At 51.4% G+C, this 21,007-nt stretch overlaps 1 protein-coding gene across 1 annotated transcript in view; it reads left to right on the top strand.

The window, feature by feature from the left end:
• LOC140467957 (coiled-coil-helix-coiled-coil-helix domain-containing protein 5) overlaps positions 1 to 20,792 on the top strand; it is a 42,019-nt gene extending 21,227 nt beyond the window's left edge. Inside the window, exon 4 of the mRNA XM_072564042.1 lies at positions 18,846 to 20,792. Coding sequence (XP_072420143.1) covers positions 18,846 to 18,871 — 26 coding nt within the window. The 3' untranslated portion in view covers positions 18,872 to 20,792. The remainder of the gene's footprint in view (positions 1 to 18,845) is intronic.
• The last annotated feature ends 215 nt before the right edge of the window (positions 20,793 to 21,007 follow it).

Consider the following 21,007-nt stretch of genomic DNA (forward strand, 5'->3'; position numbering starts at 1 on the left):
AGGGAGGGGGAGAGAGAGAGAGAGAGAGTGTGTGTGGGAGGGAGGGGGAGAGAGAGAGAGAGTGTGTGTGGGAGGGAGGGGGAGAGAGAGAGAGAGAGTGTGTGTGGGAGGGAGGGGGAGAGAGAGAGAGAGAGTGTGTATGGGAGGGAGGGGGAGAGAGAGAGAGAGTGTGTGTGGGAGGGAGGGGGAGAGAGAGAGAGAGAGTGTGTATGGGAGGGAGGGGGAGAGAGAGAGAGAGTGTGTGTGGGAGGGAGGGGGAGAGAGAGAGAGAGTGTGTGTGGGAGGGAGGGGGAGAGAGAGAGAGTGTGTGTGGGAGGGAGGGGGAGAGAGAGAGAGTGTGTGTGGGAGGGAGGGGGAGAGAGAGTGTGTGGGAGGGAGGGGGGAGAGAGAGTGTGTGGGAGGGAGGGGAGAGAGAGAGTGTGTGTGTGGGAGGGAGGGGGAGAGAGAGTGTGTGTGGGAGGGAGGGGGAGAGAGAGAGTGTGTGTGGGAGGGAGGGGGAGAGAGAGAGAGTGTGTGTGGGAGGGAGGGGGAGAGAGAGAGAGTGTGTGTGGGAGGGAGGGGGAGAGAGAGAGAGTGTGTGTGGGAGGGAGGGGGGAGAGAGAGAGAGTGTGTGTGGGAGGGAGGGGGAGAGAGAGAGAGTGTGTGTGGGAGGGAGGGGGAGAGAGAGAGAGAGTGTGTGTGTGTGGGAGGGAGGGGGGAGAGAGAGAGAGAGTGCGTGTGTGTGGGAGGGAGGGGAGAGAGAGAGAGAGTGCGTGTGTGTGGGAGGGAGGGGGAGAGAGAGAGTGCGTGTGTGTGGAGGGAGGGGGAGGGAGAGAGAGAGTGTGGGAGGGAGAGGGAGAGAGAGAGTGTGTGAGGGATGGAGGGGGAGAGAGAGAGAGAGTGTGTGTGAGGGAGGGAGAGAGAGAGTTTGTGAGGGTGGGAGGGGAGAGAGAATGTGTAAGGGAGGGAGGGGGAGAGAGAAAGAGAGAGTGTGTGAGGGAGGGAGGGGGAGAGAGAAAGAGAGTGTGTGTGTGTGGGAGGGAGGGGGAGAGAGAGAGAGAGTGCGTGTGTGTGGGAGGGAGGGGAGAGAGAGAGAGAGTGCGTGTGTGTGGGAGGGAGGGGAGAGAGAGAGAGAGTGCGTGTGTGTGGGAGGGAGGGGGAGAGAGAGAGTGCGTGTGTGTGGGAGGGAGGGGGAGGGAGAGAGAGAGTGTGGGAGGGAGAGGGAGAGAGAGAGTGTGTGAGGGATGGAGGGGGAGAGAGAGAGAGAGTGTGTGTGAGGGAGGGAGAGAGAGAGTTTGTGAGGGTGGGAGGGGAGAGAGAATGTGTAAGGGAGGGAGGGGGAGAGAGAAAGAGAGAGTGCGTGAGGGAGGGAGGGGGAGAGAGAAAGAGAGAGTGTGTGTGGGAGGGAGGGGGAGAGAGAGAGTGTGTGTGGGAGAGAGGGGGAGAGAGAGAGTGTGTGTGGGAGGGAGGGGGAGAGAGAGAGAGAGTGTGTGTGAGGGAGGGAGAGAGAGAGTTTGTGAGGGTGGGAGGGGGAGAGAGAGAGAGTGTGTGTGGGAGGGAGGGAGAGAGAGAGTGTGGGAGGGAGAGGGAGAGAGAGTGTGTGAGGGATGGAGGGGGAGAGAGAGTGTGTGAGGGAGGGAGGGGGAGAGAGAGAGTGTGTGAGGGAGGGAGGGGGAGAGAGAGAGAGTGTGTGAGGGAGGGAGGGGGAGAGAGAGAGAGTGTGTGAGGGAGGGAGGGGGAGAGAGAGAGTGTGTGAGGGAGGGAGGGGGAGAGAGAGTGTGTGTGAGGGAGGGAGGGGGAGAGAGAGTGTGTGTGAGGGAGGGAGGGGGAGAGAGAGTGTGTGTGAGGGAGGGAGGGGGAGAGAGAGTGTGTGTGAGGGAGGGAGGGGGAGAGAGAGTGTGTGAGAGGGAGGGAGGGGGAGAGAGAGAGTGTGTGAAGGAGGGAGGGGGGGAGAGAGAGTGTGTGAAGGAGGGAGGGGGGGAGAGAGAGTGTGTGAAGGAGGGAGGGGGAAAGAGAGAGTGTGTGAGGGAGGGAGGGGGAGAGAGAGAGCGTGAGGGAGGGGGGAGAGAGAGAATGTGTGAGGGAGGGAGAGAGAGAGTGTGAAGGAGGGAGGGGGAGAGAGAGAGTGTGTGAGGGAGGGGGGGGAGAGAGAGTGTGTGAGGAGGGGAGGGGGGGAGTGAGAGAGTGTGATGGAGGGAGGGGGGAGAGAGAGTGTGTGTGAGGGAGGGGGGGGAGAGAGAGTGAGTGTGAAGGAGGGAGGGGGGAGAGAGAGTGAGTGTGAAGGAGGGTGGGGGGAGAGAGAGTGAGTGTGAAGGAGGGAGGGGAGAGAGAGAGTGTGTGTGAGGGAGTGAGGGGGAGAGAGAGAGTGTGTGAAGGAGGGAGGGAGAGAGAGAGTGTGTGAAGGAGGGAGGGGGGAGAGAGAGAGTGTGTGAAGGAGGGAGGGGGAGAGAGAGAGTGTGTGAAGGAGGGAGGGGGAGAGAGGGGGAGAGAGAGAGTGTGTGAGCGATGGAGGGGGAGAGAGAGAGAGTGTGTGTGAGGGAGGGAGAGAGAGAGTGTGTGAGGGAGGGAGAGAGAGAGTGTGTGTGAGGGAGGGAGAGAGAGAGTGTGTGAAGGAGGGAGGGGGAGAGAGAGAGTGTGTGAAGGAGGGAGGGGGAGAGAGAGAGTGTATGAGGGAGGGAGGGGGGAGAGAGAGTGTGTGAGGGAGGGGGGAGAGAGAGTGTCTGAGGGAGGGAGAGAGAGTGTGTGAGGGAGGGGGAGAGAGAGTGTGTGAGGGAGGGAGAGAGTGTGTGAAGGAGGGAGGGGGAGAGAGAGAGTGTGTGAGGGAGGGAGGGAGAGAGAGTGTGTGAGGGAGGGAGGGGGGGAGAGAGAGTGTGTGAGGGAGGGAGGGGGGGAGAGAGAGTGTGTGAGGGAGGGAGGGGGGGAGAGAGAGTGTGTGAGGGAGGGAGGGGGGGAGAGAGAGTGTCTGAGGGAGGGAGGGGGGGAGAGTGTGTGAGGGAGGGAGGGAGAGAGAGTGTGTGAGGGAGGGAGGGAGAGAGAGTGTGTGAGGGAGGGAGGGAGAGAGAGTGTGTGAGGGAGGGAGGGAGAGAGAGTGTGTGAGGGAGGGAGGGAGAGAGAGTGTGTGAGGGAGGGAGGGAGAGAGAGTGTGTGAGGGAGGGAGGGAGAGAGAGTGTGTGAGGGAGGGAGGGAGAGAGAGTGTGTGAGGGAGGGAGAGAGAGAGTGTGAGGGAAGGGGAGAGAGAGAGTGTGTGAGGGAGGGAGGGGGGAGAGAGTGTGGGAGGGAGGGAGAGAGAGTGTGTGAGGGAGGGAGGGAGGGAGAGAGAGAGAGTGTGTGAGGGAGGGAGAGAGAGAGTGTGTGAGGGAGGGAGAGAGAGAGTGTGTGAGGGAGGGAGAGAGAGTGTGTGAGGGAGGGAGGGAGAGAGAGTGTGTGAGGGAGGGGGAGAGAGAGAGTGTGTGAGGGAGGGAGGGGGGAGAGAGAGTGTGTGAGGGAGAGGGAGAGAGAGTGTGTGAGGGAGGGGGAGAGAGAGAGTGTGTGAGGGAGGGAGGGGGGAGAGAGAGTGTGTGAGGGAGGGAGAGAGTGTGTGAGGGAGGGAGGGGGGAGAGAGAGTGTGTGAGGGAGGGAGAGAGTGTGTGAAGGAGGGAGGGGGAGAGAGAGAGTGTGTGAGGGAGGGAGGGGGGAGAGAGAGTGTGAGAGGGAGGGAGGGAGAGAGAGTGTGTGAGGGAGGGAGGGGGAGAGAGAGTGTGTGAGGGAGGGAGGGGGAGAGAGAGTGTGTGAGGGAGGGAGGGGGAGAGAGAGTGTGTGAGGGAGGGAGGGGGAGAGAGCGAATGTGTGAGGGGGTTAGGGAGAGAGAGAGAGAGTGTGTGCGGGAGGGAGGGGGAGAGAGTGAGAGTGTGTGAGGGAGGGAGGCGGAGAGAGAGAATGTGTGAGGGAGGAAGGGGGAGGGAGAGAGTGTGTGAGGGAGGGAGGGGGAGAGAGAGTGTGTGAGGGAGGGAGGGGGAGAGAGAGAGTGTGTGAAGGAGGGAGGGGGAGAGAGAGAGTGTGTGAGCGATGGAGGGGGAGAGAGAGAGAGTGTGTGTGAGGGAGGGAGAGAGAGAGTGTGTGTGAGGGAGGGAGAGAGAGAGTGTGTGTGAGGGAGGGAGAGAGAGAGTGTGTGAAGGAGGGAGAGGGAGAGAGAGTGTGTGAGGGAGGGAGAGGGAGAGAGAGTGTGTGAGGGAGGGAGAGGGAGAGAGAGTGTGTGAGGGAGGGAGAGGGAGAGAGAGTGTGTGAGGGAGGGAGAGGGAGAGAGAGTGTGTGAGGGAGGGAGAGGGAGAGAGAGTGTGTGAGGGAGGGAGAGGGAGAGAGAGTGTGTGAGGGAGGGAGAGGGAGAGAGAGTGTGTGAGGGAGGGAGAGGGAGAGAGAGTGTGTGAGGGAGGGAGAGGGAGAGAGAGTGTGTGAGGGAGGGAGAGGGAGAGAGAGTGTGTGAGGGAGGGAGAGGGAGAGAGAGAGTGTGAGGGAGGGAGAGGGAGAGAGAGAGAGAGTGTGTGAGGGAGGGAGAGGGAGAGAGAGTGTGTGAGGGAAGGAGAGGGAGAGAGAGTGTGTGAGGGAGGGAGAGGGTGAGAGTGTGTGAGGGAGGGAGGGAGAGGGAGAGAGAGTGTGTGAGGGAGGGAGAGGGTGAGAGTGTGTGAGGGAGGGAGGGGGAGAGAGAGAGTGTGTGAGGGAGGGAGGGGGAGAGAGAGAGAGTGTGTGAGGGAGGGAGGGGGAGAGAGAGAGTGTGTGAAGGAGGGAGAGAGAGTGTGCGTGTGAGGGAGGGGGAGAGTGTGCGTGTGAGGGAGGGGGAGAGTGTGCGTGTGAGGGAGGGGGCGAGAGAGTGTGTGTGTGAGGGAGGGGGAGAGAGAGTGTGTGTGAGGGAGGGGGAGAGAGAGTTGTGTGTGAGGGAGGGAGGGGGAGAGAGAGTGTGTGTGTGAGGGAGGGAGGTGGAGAGAGAGAGTGTGTGTGAGGGAGGGAGGTGGAGAGAGAGAGAGTGTGTGTCAGGGAGGGAGGTGGAGAGAGAGAGTGTGTGAGGGAGGGGGGAGAGAGAGTGTGTGAGGGAGGGGGGAGAGAGAGTGTGTGAGGGAGGGGGGAGAGAGAGTGTGTGAGGGAGGGGGGAGAGAGAGTGTGTGAGGGAGGGGGGGGAGAGAGTGTGTGTGAGGGAGGGGAGATAGAGAAAGTGTGTGTGTGTGTGGGAGGGAGAGGGAGAGCGAGTGTGTGAGGGAGAGCGAGTGTGTGTGAGGGAGAGAGTGTGTGTATGTGAGGGAGAGGGAGAAAGTGTGTGTGAGGGAGAGGGAGAGTGTGTGTGTGTGTGTGTGTGAGGGAGAGAGAGTGTGTGTATGAGGGAGAGAGAGTGTGTGTGTGAGGGAGAGAGAGTGTGTGTGTGAGGGAGAGAGAGTGTGTGTGTGTGAGGGAGAGAGAGTGTGTGTGTGTGAGGGAGAGAGAGTGTGTGTGTGTGAGGGAGAGAGAGTGTGTGTGTGTGAGGGAGAGAGAGTGTGTGTGTGTGAGGGAGAGAGTGTTTGTGTGTGAGGGAGAGAGTGTGTTTGTGTGTGAGGGAGAGAGTGTGTTTGTGTGTGAGGGAGAGAGTGTGTTTGTGTGTGAGGGAGAGAGTGTGTTTGTGTGTGAGGGAGAGAGTGTGTTTGTGTGTGAGGGAGACAGTGTGTGTGTGAGGGAGAGAGTGTGTTTGTGTGTGAGGGAGAGAGTGTGTTTGTGTGTGAGGGAGAGAGTGTGTGTGTGAGGGAGAGAGTGTGTGTGTGAGGGAGAGAGTGTGTTTGTGTGTGAGGGAGAAAGTGTGTGTGAGAGGGGGAGAGAGAGTGTGTGTGTGGGGGGGGGAGAGTGTGTGGGAGGGAGGGATGGGGAGAAAGAGTGTGGGAGGGAGGGGGAGAGAGAGTGTGGGTTTGTGTGAGGGAGAGGGGGAGAGAGAGCGTGTGTGTGAGGGAAAGGGAGAGAGAGAGAGTGTGCGTGTGAGAGAAAGGGAGAGAGAGAGTGTGCGTGTGAGAGAGAGCAAGCAAGAGTGCACGTGGGAGAGAGAGAGTGTGCGTGAGGAAGAAAGAGAGTGTACATGAGGGAGTGAGAGCGTGTGGGGGAAGAGAGAGTGTGTGTATGTGTGAGGGGGAGAGAGTGTGTGATAGGGAGAGAGAGTGTGCACGAGGGAGAGAGAGAGAGAGTGTGAGTGAAGGAGAGAGAGAGTGCGTGAGGGGGGAGAGAGTGTGTGTATGTGTGTGGAGGAGGAGAGAGAGTATGTGTGAGGGAGCGAGAGTGGGTGTAAGGGAGAGAGTGTGTGAGTGTGAGGACGAGAGAGAGGGCGTGTGTGAGGGGGGAGAGAGAGTGAGTGATGGAGGGAGGAGGAGAGAGTGTGTGTGTGAGAGAGGGAGAGAGTGTGTGTGTGAGGGAGGGAGAAAGTGTGTGTGTGTGAGGAAGAGGAAGAGAGTGTGCGTGAGGGAGAGAGTGTGTGTGAGGCGGAGAGAGAGAGTGTGTGTATGTGTAGGGGGAGACAGTGTGTGTATGTGGGCGGGGGAGAGTGTGTGTGTGTGTGAGGGAGCAGGAGAGAACGTGTGTGTGAGGGAGCGAGAGTGGATGTGAGGGAGAGAGTGTGTGAGTATGAGGGGGTAGAGAGAGAGAGAGAGAGAGAGAGGATGTGTGTGCGTGGGGAGAGAGAGTGAGTGAGGGAGGGAGGTGGAGAGACTGTGTGAGGGAGGGAGGGGGAGGGAGAGACTGTGTGTGAGGGAGGGGGAAAGAGAGTGTGTTTGAGGAGGGAGGGGGAGAGAGAGAGTGTGTGAGGGAGGGAGGGGGGGAGAGAGAGTGTGTGAGGGAGGGAGGGGGAGAGAGAGTGTGTGTGTGTGAGGGAGGGAGGGAGGGGGAGAGAGAGTGTGTGTGTGAGGGAGGGAGGGGGAGAGAGAGTGTGTGTGTGAGGGAGGGAGGGGGAGAGAGAGTGTGTGTGTGAGGGAGGGAGGGGGAGAGAGAGTGTGTGTGTGAGGGAGGGAGGGGGAGAGAGAGTGTGTGTGTGAGGGAGGGAGGGGGAGAGAGAGTGTGTGTGTGAGGGAGGGAGGGGGAGAGAGAGTGTGTGTGTGAGGGAGGGAGGTGGAGAGTGTGTGTGAGGGAGGGAGGGGGAGAGAGTGTGTGTGTGAGGGGGAAGGGGGAGAGAGAGTGTGTGTGTGTGAGGGGGAAGGGGGAGAGAGAGTGTGTCTGTGAAGGGGGGAGGGGGAGAGAGAGTGTGTCTGTGAAGGAGGGAGGTGGAGAGAGAGTGTGTGTGAGGGAGGGAGGTGGAGAGTGTGTGTGAGGGAGGGAGGGAGGTGGAGAGTGTGCGTGAGGGAGGGAGGTGGAGAGAGAGTGTGTGTGAGGGAGGGAGGGGGAGAGAAAGTGTGTGTGTGAGGGAGGGAGGGGGAGAGAGAGAGTGTGTGTGAGGGAAGGAGGGGGAGAGTGCATGAGAGAGTGTGTGCGTGAGGGAGAGAGAGTGTGTGTGTGATAGGGAGAGAGAGTGTGCGCGAGGGAGAGAGAGTGTGCGTGAGGGAGAGAGAGTGTGTGTGTGATAGGGAGAGAGAGTGTGCGCGAGGGAGAGAGAGTGTGCGCGAGGGAGAGAGAGTGTGAGTGAAGGAGAGAGAGAGTGCGTGAGGGGGGAGAGAGAGTGTGTGTATTTGTGTGGAGGACGAGAGAGAGGGTGTGTGTGAGGGGGGAGAGAGAGAGAGTGAGTGAGGGAGGAGGAGTGAGTGTGTGGGTGTGAGGGAGCGAGAGTAGGTGTGAGGGAGGGAGAGAGAGTGTGTGTGTGTGTGTGAGGAAGAGGAAGAGAGTGCACGTGAGGGAGAGAGAGTGTGTATGAGGGGGAGAGTGTGTGTATGTGTAGGGGGAGAGAGTGTGTGTTTGTGGGAGGGGGAGAGAGTGTGTGTATGTGTGAGGGAGGAGGAGAGAGTGTGTGAGGGAGCGAGAGTGTGTGTGAGGGAGAGAGTGTGAGAGTATGAGGGGGGAGAGAGAGAGAGAGGATGTGTGTGCGTGGGGAGAAAGAGTGAGTGAGGGAGGGAGGTGGAGAGAGACAGTGTGTGTGAGGGAGGGGGAGAGAGAATGTGTGAGGGAGGGAGGGGGAGAGAGAGTGTGTGTGAGGGAGGGACGTGGAGAGAGTGTGTGTGTGTGGGGGGAGGTGGAGAGAGAGTGTGTGTGAGGGAGGGAGGGGGAGAGAAAAAGTGTGTGTGAGGGAGGGGGGAGAGAGAGTGTGTGTGAGGGAGGGGGAGAGAGAATGTGTGAGGGAGGGAGGGGGAGAGAGAGAGTGTGTGTGAGGGAGGGAGGGGGAGAGTGTGTGAGGGAGGGGAGAGAGAGAGAATGTGTATGTGTGAGGGAGGGGAGAGCGAGTGTGTGTGGGAGAGAAAAAGTGTGTGTGTGTGTGTGTGTGTGTGTGAGAGAGAAAGTGTGTGTGTGTGTGAGGGAGAGAGAGTGTGTGTGAGGGAGGGAGGGGGAGAGAAAAAGTGTGTGTGAGGGAGGGGGGAGAGAGAGTGTGTGTGAGGGAGGGGGAGAGAGAATGTGTGAGGGAGGGAGGGGGAGAGAAAAAGTGTGTGTGAGGGAGGGGGGAGAGAGGGTGTGTGTGAGGGAGGGGGAGAGAGAATGTGTGAGGGAGGGAGGGGGAGAGAGAGAGTGTGTGTGAGGGAGGGAGGGGGAGAGTGTGTGAGGGAGGGGAGAGAGAGAGAATGTGTATGTGTGAGGGAGGGGAGAGCGAGTGTGTGTGGGAGAGAAAAAGTGTGTGTGTGTGTGAGGGAGAGAGAGTGTGTGTGAGCGAGAGAGTTTGTGTTTGAGAGAGTGTGTGTGAGAAAGTGTGTGTGTGAGGGAGGGAGAGAGAGTGTGTGTGAGAGAAAGAGAGAGAGTGTGTGTGAGAGAAAGAGAGAGAGTGTGTGTGAGAGAAAGAGAGAGAGTGTGTGTGAGAGAAAGAGAGAGAGTGTGTGTGAGAGAAAGAGAGAGAGTGTGTGTGAGAGAAAGAGAGAGAGTGTGTGTGAGAGAAAGAGAGAGAGTGTGTGTGAGAGAAAGAGAGAGTGTGTGTGAGAGAAAGAGAGAGTGTGTGTGTGTGAGAGAGAGAGTGTGTGTGTGAGAGTGTCTGTGTGAGCGAGAGAGTTTGTGTGTGTGTGTGAGAGGGAGAGAGTTAGTGTGTGTGAGAGAGAGTGTATGTGTGTGTGAGAGAGCGAGTGTGTGTGTGATGGAGAGCGAGTGTGTGTGTGAGCGAGAGGGAGAGTGTGAGAGAGTGTGTGAGGGAGGGAGGGGGAGAGAGAGAGCGTGGGGGAGGGCGGGGGAGAAAGAGAGAGTGGGAGAGGGATGGAGAGAATGCGTGACGGAGGGAGGGGAAGAGAGAGTGCATGAGGGAGGGAGGGGGAGAGAGAGTGCGAGTGAGGGAGAGAGAGAGTATGTGTGTGAGGGAGAGAGAAAGAGAGCGAGCGTGCGTGAGGAAGAGAGAGAGAGAGCAAATGTGTGTAAGGGAGGGAGAGCATGTGTGCGTCTGTGAGGGAGAGCGAGTGAGTATGCATCTGTGTGTGAGAGAGTGATTGTGCGTGATGGAGAGAGAGAGCAAATATGTGTGTGAGAGAGCGAGAGACAGTATGTGTCCATATATGCGAGTGAGGGAGCGAGAGAGTGAGTGTGTTTCTGCATGTGGGAGAGAGAGAGTCAGTGTGCGTCTGTGAAGGAGAGAGAGCGAGAGTGCGTGAGGGAGAGAGACTGTGTGTCCGTGTGTGTGCAAGTGCGAGAGAGAGAGAGAGAGAGACAGTGAGTGTGCGTCTGTGTGCATGAGGGAAGGAGAGAGAGTAAGTGTACGTGAGGGGAAGAGATCGAGTGAGTGTGCGTGACGGAGAGAGAGCAAGCGAGTGTATGTGAGCTTTAAAACAAAACTTTGTAAAGGTTTTGCGATTTACATGTGAAAGAACTGAAACCTACGTGGTCACTCTAAAAGATGAGACACTTAGCAAACAATCCAAGTCTTTTTCAATATATAATTTTAGTTACATCACACTGTAAACTTTTGCTATAAATTCTGTGTCTTACAATCTTATTCTCCACAATCACCTGATGAAGGAGCAGCGCTCCAAAAGCTAGTGTTTCCAAATAATCCTGTTGGACTATGACCTGTTGTTGTTTAATAAATTTTAACTTTGTACACCCTAGTCCAACACCGTCATCTCCATATCAGAGTGTTCAGGGACGTGTTGGATAGGTGCATTAGTCAGGGGTAAATATAGGATAATAGAGTAGGGGAATGGGTCTGGGTGGGTTACTCTTCGGAGGGTCGGTGTGGACTTGTTGGGCTGAAGGATCTGTTTCCACACTGTAGGGATCCTGTGATTCTATCCATTTAAATTAAATGTTAAAGGAGATGTAGGAATAGTGAGGCACAATGTGCTCAAGTCTTTGAAGATGGCAGGAAAAGTTGAAAAGGCCATCAACAAAGCTGAGCTTTCTTGCTTTTACGATGCACGTGTCAATTTATAAAGCTATGATAAACATTTACAAAATCACAGGGAGGCCGCAGACTTTCTACGCACTCCATTTCAGGAACAATGGTGAGGCTTTATATTCTCCTTAACCCCTTCCATTCCCTCATGTTGACCCCTTTAACATATCCTTCCTTGTACCCTTCAACAAAAGTCTCTTGCCTTACAGTATCCTTCCGCTGCCACATCGTCTTTCCAAGCCCTGATTAGGAGTGGATTCTAGATCCGTGATCACGGAACAAGGCCTCAAGCCTGACTTCCACCTGCTGCCAATATCATCAGGATCATTGCCGTCTTTCGTCGTGCGAATTTGGTTGCCGTCATTTTTTTTAACTAGCGGACCATTTCAAAACGAGAACGTGGCCAGACTTTCACAGGAGAGCTAATGTGCATGTTCCATGGTGTCAGCAAGTTATGCATGAGGGCTTTAGGAAGGCCGCAGAGAGATGAAAGCTTGGGTTGTTCTCCTTACAAGCAGAGGAGGTTATGGAGAGATTTGAAAATACGTTCAAAAGCCTGATTTTGATAGAATAAATAAAGTGGAATTGGTTCTGGTGATAGAAGGATCTGTAATCCTGAGCTGCTGCAGTGTGGTAAAGCAAACCAGGGCACGACTTATAAGGTAGGGTCCTGGGGAGTGTTATAGTACAAAGAGATCTCGGGGTACAGGTTCATAACTCCTTGAAAATGGAGTCATAGATAGATAGGGCTGTGAAGAAGGCTTTCAGCATGCTAACTTTCATCAATCACAGCACTGAGTGGAGGAGTTGGGATGTCTTATTGCAGCTGAATATGACATCGGAGAGGCCACATTTAGAGTACTGCATGCATTTCTGGTCGCCCTAGTATAGAAAGGATATTGTTAATCTTGAAAGAGTGCAGAACAGATTTACTAGGCTGCTACCTGGACTGGAGGTTTGAGGAGAAGTTGGATAGGCTGGGACTTTTTTTTACTAGAGCGTAGGAAACTGAAGGGTGACCTTATAGTTATATAAAATCATGAGGGGTACGGATAAGGTAGATAGTGAACTGTTTTTCCCCAGGGTGGGGGAGTCTAAACCGAGGGAATACGTTTAAGGTGAGTGGGAGAGATGCAAAATAGTCCAGAGGGGCAGTTTATTTCACATACAGAGTGGTGAATGTCTGGATAGGACTGCCAGAGGGAGTGATTGAAGTGAGTACAATTTCAATTAAGAAACATTTAGACGGGGGATGGGGTAGGTATGGAGGGATAGGGACCAAGCACAGGCAAATAGGACAAGCTTAGTTGTGAAAACTGGGCGGTTTGGACAAGTTGGGCTGAAAGGCCTGTTTTCAGGTTGTATATATCAAAGTAAACTGTCGCAGGATACAGATTTAAGGTGTCTGGCAAGTGAAAAAACACAGTAAGTCGTCGCGATCTGGATTTAACTAATGGAAAGAGTCATTGAAGCAGATTCAAAAAATAGCTTACAAACACAATTGAATGATTACTTGAAAGAGTAAATGGACTGAGCTGTGGGGCAAGAACAGGGGAGTGGAATACATTGGGTACTCCTTACGAAGAGCTGGCACAGGCACAGTGCATCAAATGATGACCGTGTGTGCTGAATCATTCTGTATTTTATTAGTTGTGCCTTTGTTCTCGTGCTTTATGTAAACTCTTATATTGAGAGCACAGTCAGTGCCAGTGAGTAATGGCTGTGGTTTAGATAAGAGAGTTATTTGTGTGAAGTTATTGTTGTGACACCAAACATAAGGTCAGCCAGTTAGTTCCTGCAGCCAAGAGTTTTTTTAATCATAGTATAGATTGGTTTTCTAGCAGGGAATGGCAAGATGTGTTTTTTTTTTGCCAGTGACTATTAACACAATGGTACAACTTGAATGAGTCCATATGCGGACATATGACTGGCAAAGCCAGAGGCTACCCTGCAAGGAGCAAGAGGCACTCGTGAGAGCTGTTTGTCTGCTTGCCAAGCCAGCTTCACTCAGAGAAAACAGATTCCTCAAACTGAAAGCTAACACTATTCAAAGGATAGAAGTGTGTTTAATACATTTATAGAAAAAATGTAACTTGCCTGATCTACTTAGCCAAAAAACATTGTAAGGTTAAACCCTAAGTGCCAGTTTCTTCATGTTTCATGAATGGTTTCTCACCAGAAGGCCTTGCATATTTTCTCACCCTGTCATACCAACCTGGTCTTATTAACTACCTGACAAGGCACCGCCTTTAGCACCAGGGAGAGCACTGTAGTGTGCGCCGGACATGGCAGACTAGGAAAAATTAGTGCCCCACTTTGCGGCCAGGGACCTTGATTTATTCAGGGATTTAGATGAACATTATGCTGTAGCATCAGGGCTACAGGCCAAGTACTGGATAAAGGGATGAAAATAGATATTTTAAAAAAATAGGTGTTTGGGTTGTGCAAACACAGTGAGCTGAAGCTGTGTGACTCTATGTCCTGGAGATCCTGTGGATGGGACTTGCTGTTCTTCCCAGGACATCAGTGGAGACCACATCACCAGAACTTCTCTGAGGTTGCCAAGTTATAGTGCAATTCAAGTGTGCGGTTCAGATTAATTGTGACAGCAACGTGTACCATCTCTGAGACGCAGTTGCAGCATCTCAGCTCCATCCTTTTGGCAGCCTCTTCTCTAAGCCCTCAACATTCACCATGAACGGTCAAGGACACCAAGCACTTAGGAACACCACCACCAGCAAATTCCCCGCTTTTCACACACTGTCCTGATTTGGAAAGACCTCATTGTAGTAGAGTCATAGTCAGTTTTACAGTGCAGAAAAGGCCCTTCGAGTCATTCCTTCATAGTTACAGGGTCAAGACCCTGAGACTCATTCCCTCGCAGCACTGTGAGTGTACCACCTCATGGTGGTGAGCCATCATCTTCAAATGCAGCAGTCCATTACCTCAAGGGCAATTAAGAATGGGTAACAAACAATTAATATCCAACTGTTTAAAGACCAACTGTTGTAGTCAGAGGGCTAATACTGTAGTCCTTCCTCATTGAGTCTTCGTTGTAGCTGCCCCAACATTCACTTCATCTGTGATCATCTGTCACCCTTGGTCACCAGCAGTTCCCTGTGCTGAGAGGCAGACAAATGATAATTGAGCTGATGGCTCTCTGGCAGCCATTGGAGATTGATGTGTGGCCCTTGAGAAAGTCTATCAGGCTGGACATGCTGAAGCTGATCCTGAACAAACCACTGCATTTTTCGTAAACAGCCACATCATAATAGCCTCACAATTAGTTTTAAGGATGGTGGTGGACGAGCCTTGTGTTGCCAAGGCTGGTGTCCAACCTCTGAACCAGAAGTTGTAGGACTTGACAGCCAAGGGAAGGTGCAACCAAAAAGTGACCAAATAGGCTGAGTGTCAACATGCAAATCCTGTCGACACATGGCCCAGGCAGTAAGACCGTCAGAGATTTCTGGTCAGCCATTATGGTTCCCTTCACTAAACAGTCTATCATCAAGGCACAGGAAATATTTTTAATATTCCAGAAATGGATGGTGGGCACTAGTCTCCTCTGTTGTGGTACTGACACTCTGTTTAGCTGATGGAGAGAAGAACCTTTCAGACCCTTCGGTGTCGTATTTGAAAGTTTCAGTGGTGAAGCAGTCTCTTATTTCACTTAAGAGATGTGCCTCCCAGGACCTGTGATTGATGGCACCACTTGGTTCATTAAGAAAAGGTTTCACTCCCTCCCCCACAAAGATTGTTTTCCTGTATCCACTCAAAATAAGGTAGCTAAAAATGTGTTACATAAAAACACAGTTCCATGGGATTTCATGATGCCATCAAATTGTCAGAGGCTTGTGGGTTCAAACCCCATTCCAGAGAGCAACCCATGTTATCTTGGCTGACACTCCACTGCAGAGCTGAGTGGGTGCTGCTCTCTCAAAGTCATGCATTTTAGACATGAAAGTGTGCATCTACGCTCTCGGGAATGCGAACGTTCCTATGGCACTATAAAAGATGAGCAAGGTAACACTCCTCTCCTCTCCAACACATTCCTCAACCAGCATGAACTTCCTCAGTTATCTACCAACCTGCAGTCCCACAGTCTCCACGACAAGACAGGCAAGGGGCAGATCCCAGATACACCCCAGTTCAAACAGGTATTGGTACCAATCTGAGCCAACTGCTCTGCCCCATCCAGTAGTTATGGAAGCTTACACATTTGCATGTATGTTGTAATCTGAAACCAAGGAAGGAATCACAATGGCTAAACAGAAATCTCTACTGCTCTTATGACCTGTGTGTGTGTTGGGAAGATTTGCAAGTTGATACTCAAACGGTTTGGCCATTTTATGAATACACCATCTTTGGTCATCAAGTCCTCATTTGGGACCTGAACCTGGAACTTCTGACTCAGAGGCCAGAGTACTACACACTGTGCCACAAGAGCATTTTAATCATCATCATTATAACCAGTAATATGGGTGCTGCATTCTCGCCTTTATCACTTTGCTGTAGTGACAATAATGCAATACAGATCATTCTTTTACGCACGCTTTGTCAACGTAATTTGGCTATAATGCAATTGGGGAACAGCTTACAAACTCCCATTGGCTATTATCACGATTCTGTGCAATCATGAACAAAGGAGCTTGAGATGGACCAGCTTCTAAACGTGTGGATAGAACATCAGTCAAGAAAGCGATCTGGGACCACCTTTCTCACCATAGAACAGAAAGCCTTACCAATTTATGAGGACCTAAGAGGAAAAGCTGAAATTCCTACAGGTGGGCCTGCCTTCAGTGGTAGTAGTGCTGGATTTAAGAACTGCTACGCTTTCCTAACGTTATGTGTTAAAGCTGCCACTGCAGATAAGGAATGTGCGCTGTCATTTCCTTCCAGAGTGAAATAATTGATTAAGGAAGAAGGCTACAGCTTAGATTAAATCTTCGATTTGGACGAGACAGGTTAATACAGGAAGTGAGTGCCACCCAGGACCTACATTTCTGAGAATGAAGCACATGCTTCCAGGTTTTAAGGTCGCAAAGAATTGTGTGACTATACTGTTGGGTGCCAGTGCTAGTCCAGACTTAAAACTTAAGCCTATGTTGGTGTACCACTCTGCCAACCTGTGAGCCTTGAAAGGTTATCTTAAGGCCAAGCAGAAGAGGTTGGATGACAGGGCAAATATTTTCTGACCTTATTATGTTTTCGAGGATATTTTTAGAAATTATTGCAGGAGAAAAAAAATTTGGATTTCAAGAGTCTCCTCATTCTGGACAATCGTTCCATTATTGATGAGCAATAGCAGCTTTTAAAACCTTATTTAAGGCGCATAATCAGGAAGCTGATTGCAACTCCTGAGGAGGGCTTTGGAAAGCTTTAACATTAGGAATGCTATTGCTATCATTGTGGAGGCCTGGGATAATGTCAGTTAGGACTGCTTCCTCTAGATTTTCTTAATGCTTTTAAGTGTTGAACCATAAGATGAGCTTCCAGTAACCAAGGAATATTGTGTCACCCTTGCAACGCAAGTTGGATTTGAAGAAGTGGAGACTGAAGATGTTGAGGAGCTGCTTGAATCCCATTGTGAAGACCTCACCACAGCTGATCGGCAACAACTTGCTGCAGGAGAGATTGAAGCTCGACATGAAGACAATAAACCCACGCCCTCCACCTCCTCCAAGACTTCCGTTTCCCTGGCCCCCAACGCCTCATCTTCACCATGGATATCTAATTCCTCTACACCTCCATCCGCCATGACCAGGGCCTCCAAGCCCTCCGTTTTTTCCTCTCCAGACGTCCCCAACAGTACCCTTCCACCGACACACTCATTCGTTTGGTGGAACTGGTCCTCACCCTTAACAATTTCTCCTTTGAATCCTCCCACTTCCTCCAGACCAAAGGGGTAGCCATGGGCACACGTATGGGCCCCAGCTATGCCTGTCTCTTTGTTGGCTACGTAGAGCAGTTGATCTTCCGTAATTACACCGGCACCACTCCCCACCTCTTCCTCCGCTACATTGATGACTGCATTGGCGCCACCTCGTGCTCCCGCGAGGAGGTTGAGCAATTCATCAACTTCACCAACACATTCCACCCTGACCTTAAATTGACCTGGACCATCTCTGACACCTCCCTCCCCTTCCTGGACCTCCATCTCCATTAATGACGACCGACTTGACACTGACATTTTTTACAAACCCACCGACTCCCACAGCTACCTGGATTACACCTCTTCCCACCCTACCTCTTGCAAAAATGCCATCCCATATTCCCAATTCCTCCGCCTCCACCGGATCTGCTCCCAGGAGGACCAATTCCACCACAGAACACACCAGATGACCTCCTTCTTTAGAGACCGCAATTTCCCTTCCCACATGGTTAAAGATGCCCTCCAACGCATCTCGTCCACATCCCACACCTCCGCCCTCAGACCCCACCCCTCCAACCGTAACAAGGACAGAACGCCCCTGGTGCTCACCTTCCACCCTACAAACCTTCGCATCAACCAAATCATCCACCGACATTTCCGCCACCTCCAAACAGACCCCACTACCAGGGATATATTTCCCTCCCCACCCCTTTCCGCCTTCCGCAAAGACCATTCCCTCCGTGACTTCCTGGTCAGGTCCACGCCCCCAAACAACCCACCCTCCAATCCTGGCACTTTCCCCTGCCACCGCAGGAACTGTAAAACCTGCGCCCACACCTCCTCCCTCACCTCTATCCAAGGCCCTAAAGGAGCCTTCCACATCCAAAGTTTTACTTGCATATCCACTAATATCATTTATTGTATCCGTTGCTCCCGATGCGGTCTCCTCTACATTGGAGAGACTGGGCGCCTCCTAGCAGAGCGCTTTAGGGAACATCTCCGGGACACCCGCACCAATCAGCCACACCGCCCCGTGGCCCAACATTTCAACTCCCCTTCCCACTCTGCCGAGGACATGGAGGTCCTGGGTCTCCTTCACCGCCGCTCCCTCACCACCAGACGCCTGGAGGAAGAACGCCTCATCTTCCGCCTTGGAACACGTCAACCCCAGGGCATCAATGTGGACTTCAATAGTTTCCTCATTTCCCCTTCCCCCAGCTCACCCTAGTTCTAAACTTCCAGCTCAGTAACTGTCCCCATGACTTGTCCGGACTTGTCCGACCTGCCTATCTTCTTTTCCACCTATCCACTCCACCCTCTCCTCCTTGACCTATCACCTTCATCTCCTCCCCCACTCACCCATTGTACTCTATGCTACTCTCTCCCCACCCCCACCCTCCTCTAGCTTATCTCTCCACGCTTCAGGCTCACTGCCTTTATTCCTGATGAAGGGCTTTTGCCCGAAACGTCGATTTCGAAGCTACTTGGATGCTGCCTGAACTGCTGTGCTCTTCCAGCACCACTAATCCAGAATCTGGTTTCCAGCAACTGCAGTCATTGTTTTTACCATGAAGACAATGAAGTCCAGGATGCAGCATCACAAGAACTTTCCGCTTCTCTTTTGTCTTCTATCCTGAGGGAAGTTGAGAAGCGGTTGCAGCTCTGAAAAGACAATGACTACAATGCAGTCGGATAGCAGGTTGTGGCATAAGTTTTAAGCTGGTTGGAGGAAAGTATAGAGGGGATGTCAGAGGCAGGTTCTTTACACAGAGAGTTGTGAGAGCATGGAATGTGTTGCTAGCAGCAGTTGTGGAAGCAAGGTCATTGGGGACATTTAAGAGACTGCTGGACATGCATATGGTCACAGAAATTTGAGGGGGCGTACATGAGGATCAGTGGTCAGCACAACAGCGTGGGCTGAAGGGCCTGTTTTGTGCTGTACTGTTCTAATGTTCTATGAACTACAACTTCATGAAAGAAGAAAGATGGCAAAGCTGCACAAAGTAGATGGCTTTTTTAAGCCAACCCCCAAGAAACAGTCCAAGGACAGTGAACCACAGCCATCCACTTCTGGACTAAATACTTTCTTTCGTCATAACCCTGCACCGAAAATAATGATGATGCTGATGTTGACCTTCAGTCCCTGTCTTAATACAGTACTGGAACTCGGCAAACTCAGCAACCCCTTAAAGTGTCAAATTTCATTAAAACATGAACATGTTTAAAATCTTACTTAGACTGTACTATCAGATGTGTTAATCTAACTAGTTTTGTTTCGATTTTTACTGACATTATCGGTGGTCTGCCCCAACCCTGTTTTTTTTCCCACAGACCCTGTTATTTCTATTGCATGATTTTCTATAACACGAGGTTGCACAGGAACACAACTTCCACGTTATAACAGAATAGACTGTAACTGGTAACTACACTGTCAAAGTATTTTGGTGTCTATGCACCACTTTGGGATCTTTTGCAATCAGGAACGATGCTGTATCCATTTGAAGTCTTTTATGTGTGCAAGCTGCCTTTATCAACTTTGCAGCTGATAATGATGCTGTTTGTTTTTGCTCCTAGGGAAAGCTGTGCAGCAAGGAATGTGAGGGTCTGACGGCTCAGACTCATTGCTGCCACACATTCCAGATGGAGGCAGCTGCCCACATCTAGAACCTTCCTGTGATGGGTGATGTGAGTGCTGACCAACTGTCAAGAGTGGAAACAGAAGCTCATGGCCATGGACTTTGCTGTTTAAAATAGTTTGCATTTGTAATGACCTAACATTTAAGATGGAGCTTGTTCATAAAGGGCGGCGCTATAAGAACACACAGTTTTAAAAACATTTTAAAGAGGAACAGTAATGATGTGGTAATCCAGATAATGTCAAGGAGGTTAGTGAGGAAAGATCCCCATATACTTCCTGGTGTCTTGGGGCCAGTGTTTTATTCTCCAGAAGCTTGGTGTAGACATTTTACACAAAATCCCCTCTCTGGTTTTCCCTAACTATGGGCAGTACTCAAATTTGTGAAGTTACAAACGATCAAGTTGCAATAAGAAATCTTATTCTAACTTGACATGAGATGTCTGCAAGAGTTCATCACAGACACAGGTGATAGTGAACAGGTCGCTAAATGGAAATCTGGATCACAACTTTGAGCTTTAGCATGATACGAACATGTAGGAGCAAACCTTTTGGCCCCTCTTGCCAGGTCTGCCCTTCAACAAGCTCATTGCTGATCTGATTGTGGCCTGAACTCTGTATCCCAGCCTCCCCGATTCTTGTTCGTCAAGAATCTATCTAGCATTTCACCTGCTTTGATGTCTGAGGAGGAGAGGTCCAAAGACACTTGACCCTCTAAGAAAACAAAAAGTTCCTTGCCTCTATCTCAAATTGGGCCCCTTTTATTTTCTAAATGTGTCCCCTAGATCTAACCTCCTCCATGGGGAGGAGAGCTTACTAAATCCACACTGTCAGGATCCCACCAGGACTTGGTGGGAGAAGATTCAAATTAGTCTGGTTCCTCTTTCAGCCTTTTCTGGGTTACACAGAGTTGCAATGCTGATTGAACCTTTTCTGATGTGAAGGTGATAAAATTTGTGAAAGGCAAATTTAGAACAATTGGCAGGAAGCTCCTTGAGGAAGAGTGACCATTAGAAAAGTTAGACAAATAATGCAAAAGGTCCACCTTGTTTTCCTGGTACTTGCATGACTAACCAATGATGAAATTATTGCCTATTCAGAACACACAATCTGCAGGTTCAGGTTCAACAAATAGAACGATGTCCATTTCTCTGCTGGAAGTACTTTGAAGCCTCTCCCCTTTTACTATGGTCCCGTTCACTGCTACTTCAGCAACCTGACCCAGGCTTGAATCACATTCTGTGGAAACAAAAGGCAAGTGCCACACCTCACTGGTGCAGCACGCTACAATTCAAACTACCCCTGGAGTCATCATAACAATCAAAGATTTTATAAAGGTGCACATCATTCCCTGATTTATCTGTCTTAGACCAAGCTTAACAGGAAGCAGGGACCAAATTTCTGTACTTAACAAGAATTGCAACAAGTATGATTATCCCAAGTAATTCTACTATTTTACTTGCTAACCCCTTATAAAACTCCCTCTCCACACACAAAGAAGGTTAGCAAGGAGAAACTGCCTTACTTTGGGACTTTTTACTGTAGGGTGAGGGGCACCATCTTCCCTTTCAGAGATCCAAATGCTTCTGGCCATATCATTCACACCACAAGCTGTTGAACTACCCAGGAGACAACCATGTAGTTGTTGGCAAGCAGATGGTCAAAAATACAGAAATATGACCACTCAGTATTATACCAGTCAGATAAATCACTCACTATCCATTACAAAAGGACCAAGAAGAAAGTTAATTCTAAATGTTGCTCTAATTTTAATCTTCTCCAACTGTAACTTATATTTCTGATGTGTTCTTTCAGGACTTGGAGATGTTGTTCAACTCTCTAAGAATAAATAAAAAGACATCTGCCTCCTTTTCTTCGCCTTCCAATTAGCTGTTGCTGTTGTTTTTTCAGACCTGAGTGAGTGTACAAATGTCACTTATCGAAGAGACGTGTAACTGGCTTGACACTGTTATCTGAGTTGACCAATTTTAGCTCATCTGAGAGGTCAGACAAGGGACTAGCTTCCAATTTCAGCTTTCCATTCTCACCTGTTAGTTCGTTGCTAAAGGTGATGAGTGAGCCAGTGGAACTGCCCTCTTGA

The sequence above is a fragment of the Chiloscyllium punctatum genome, chromosome 46 (genome assembly GCF_047496795.1).
Source record: "Chiloscyllium punctatum isolate Juve2018m chromosome 46, sChiPun1.3, whole genome shotgun sequence".
In the NCBI taxonomy this organism is placed as follows: Eukaryota; Metazoa; Chordata; class Chondrichthyes; order Orectolobiformes; family Hemiscylliidae; genus Chiloscyllium; species Chiloscyllium punctatum.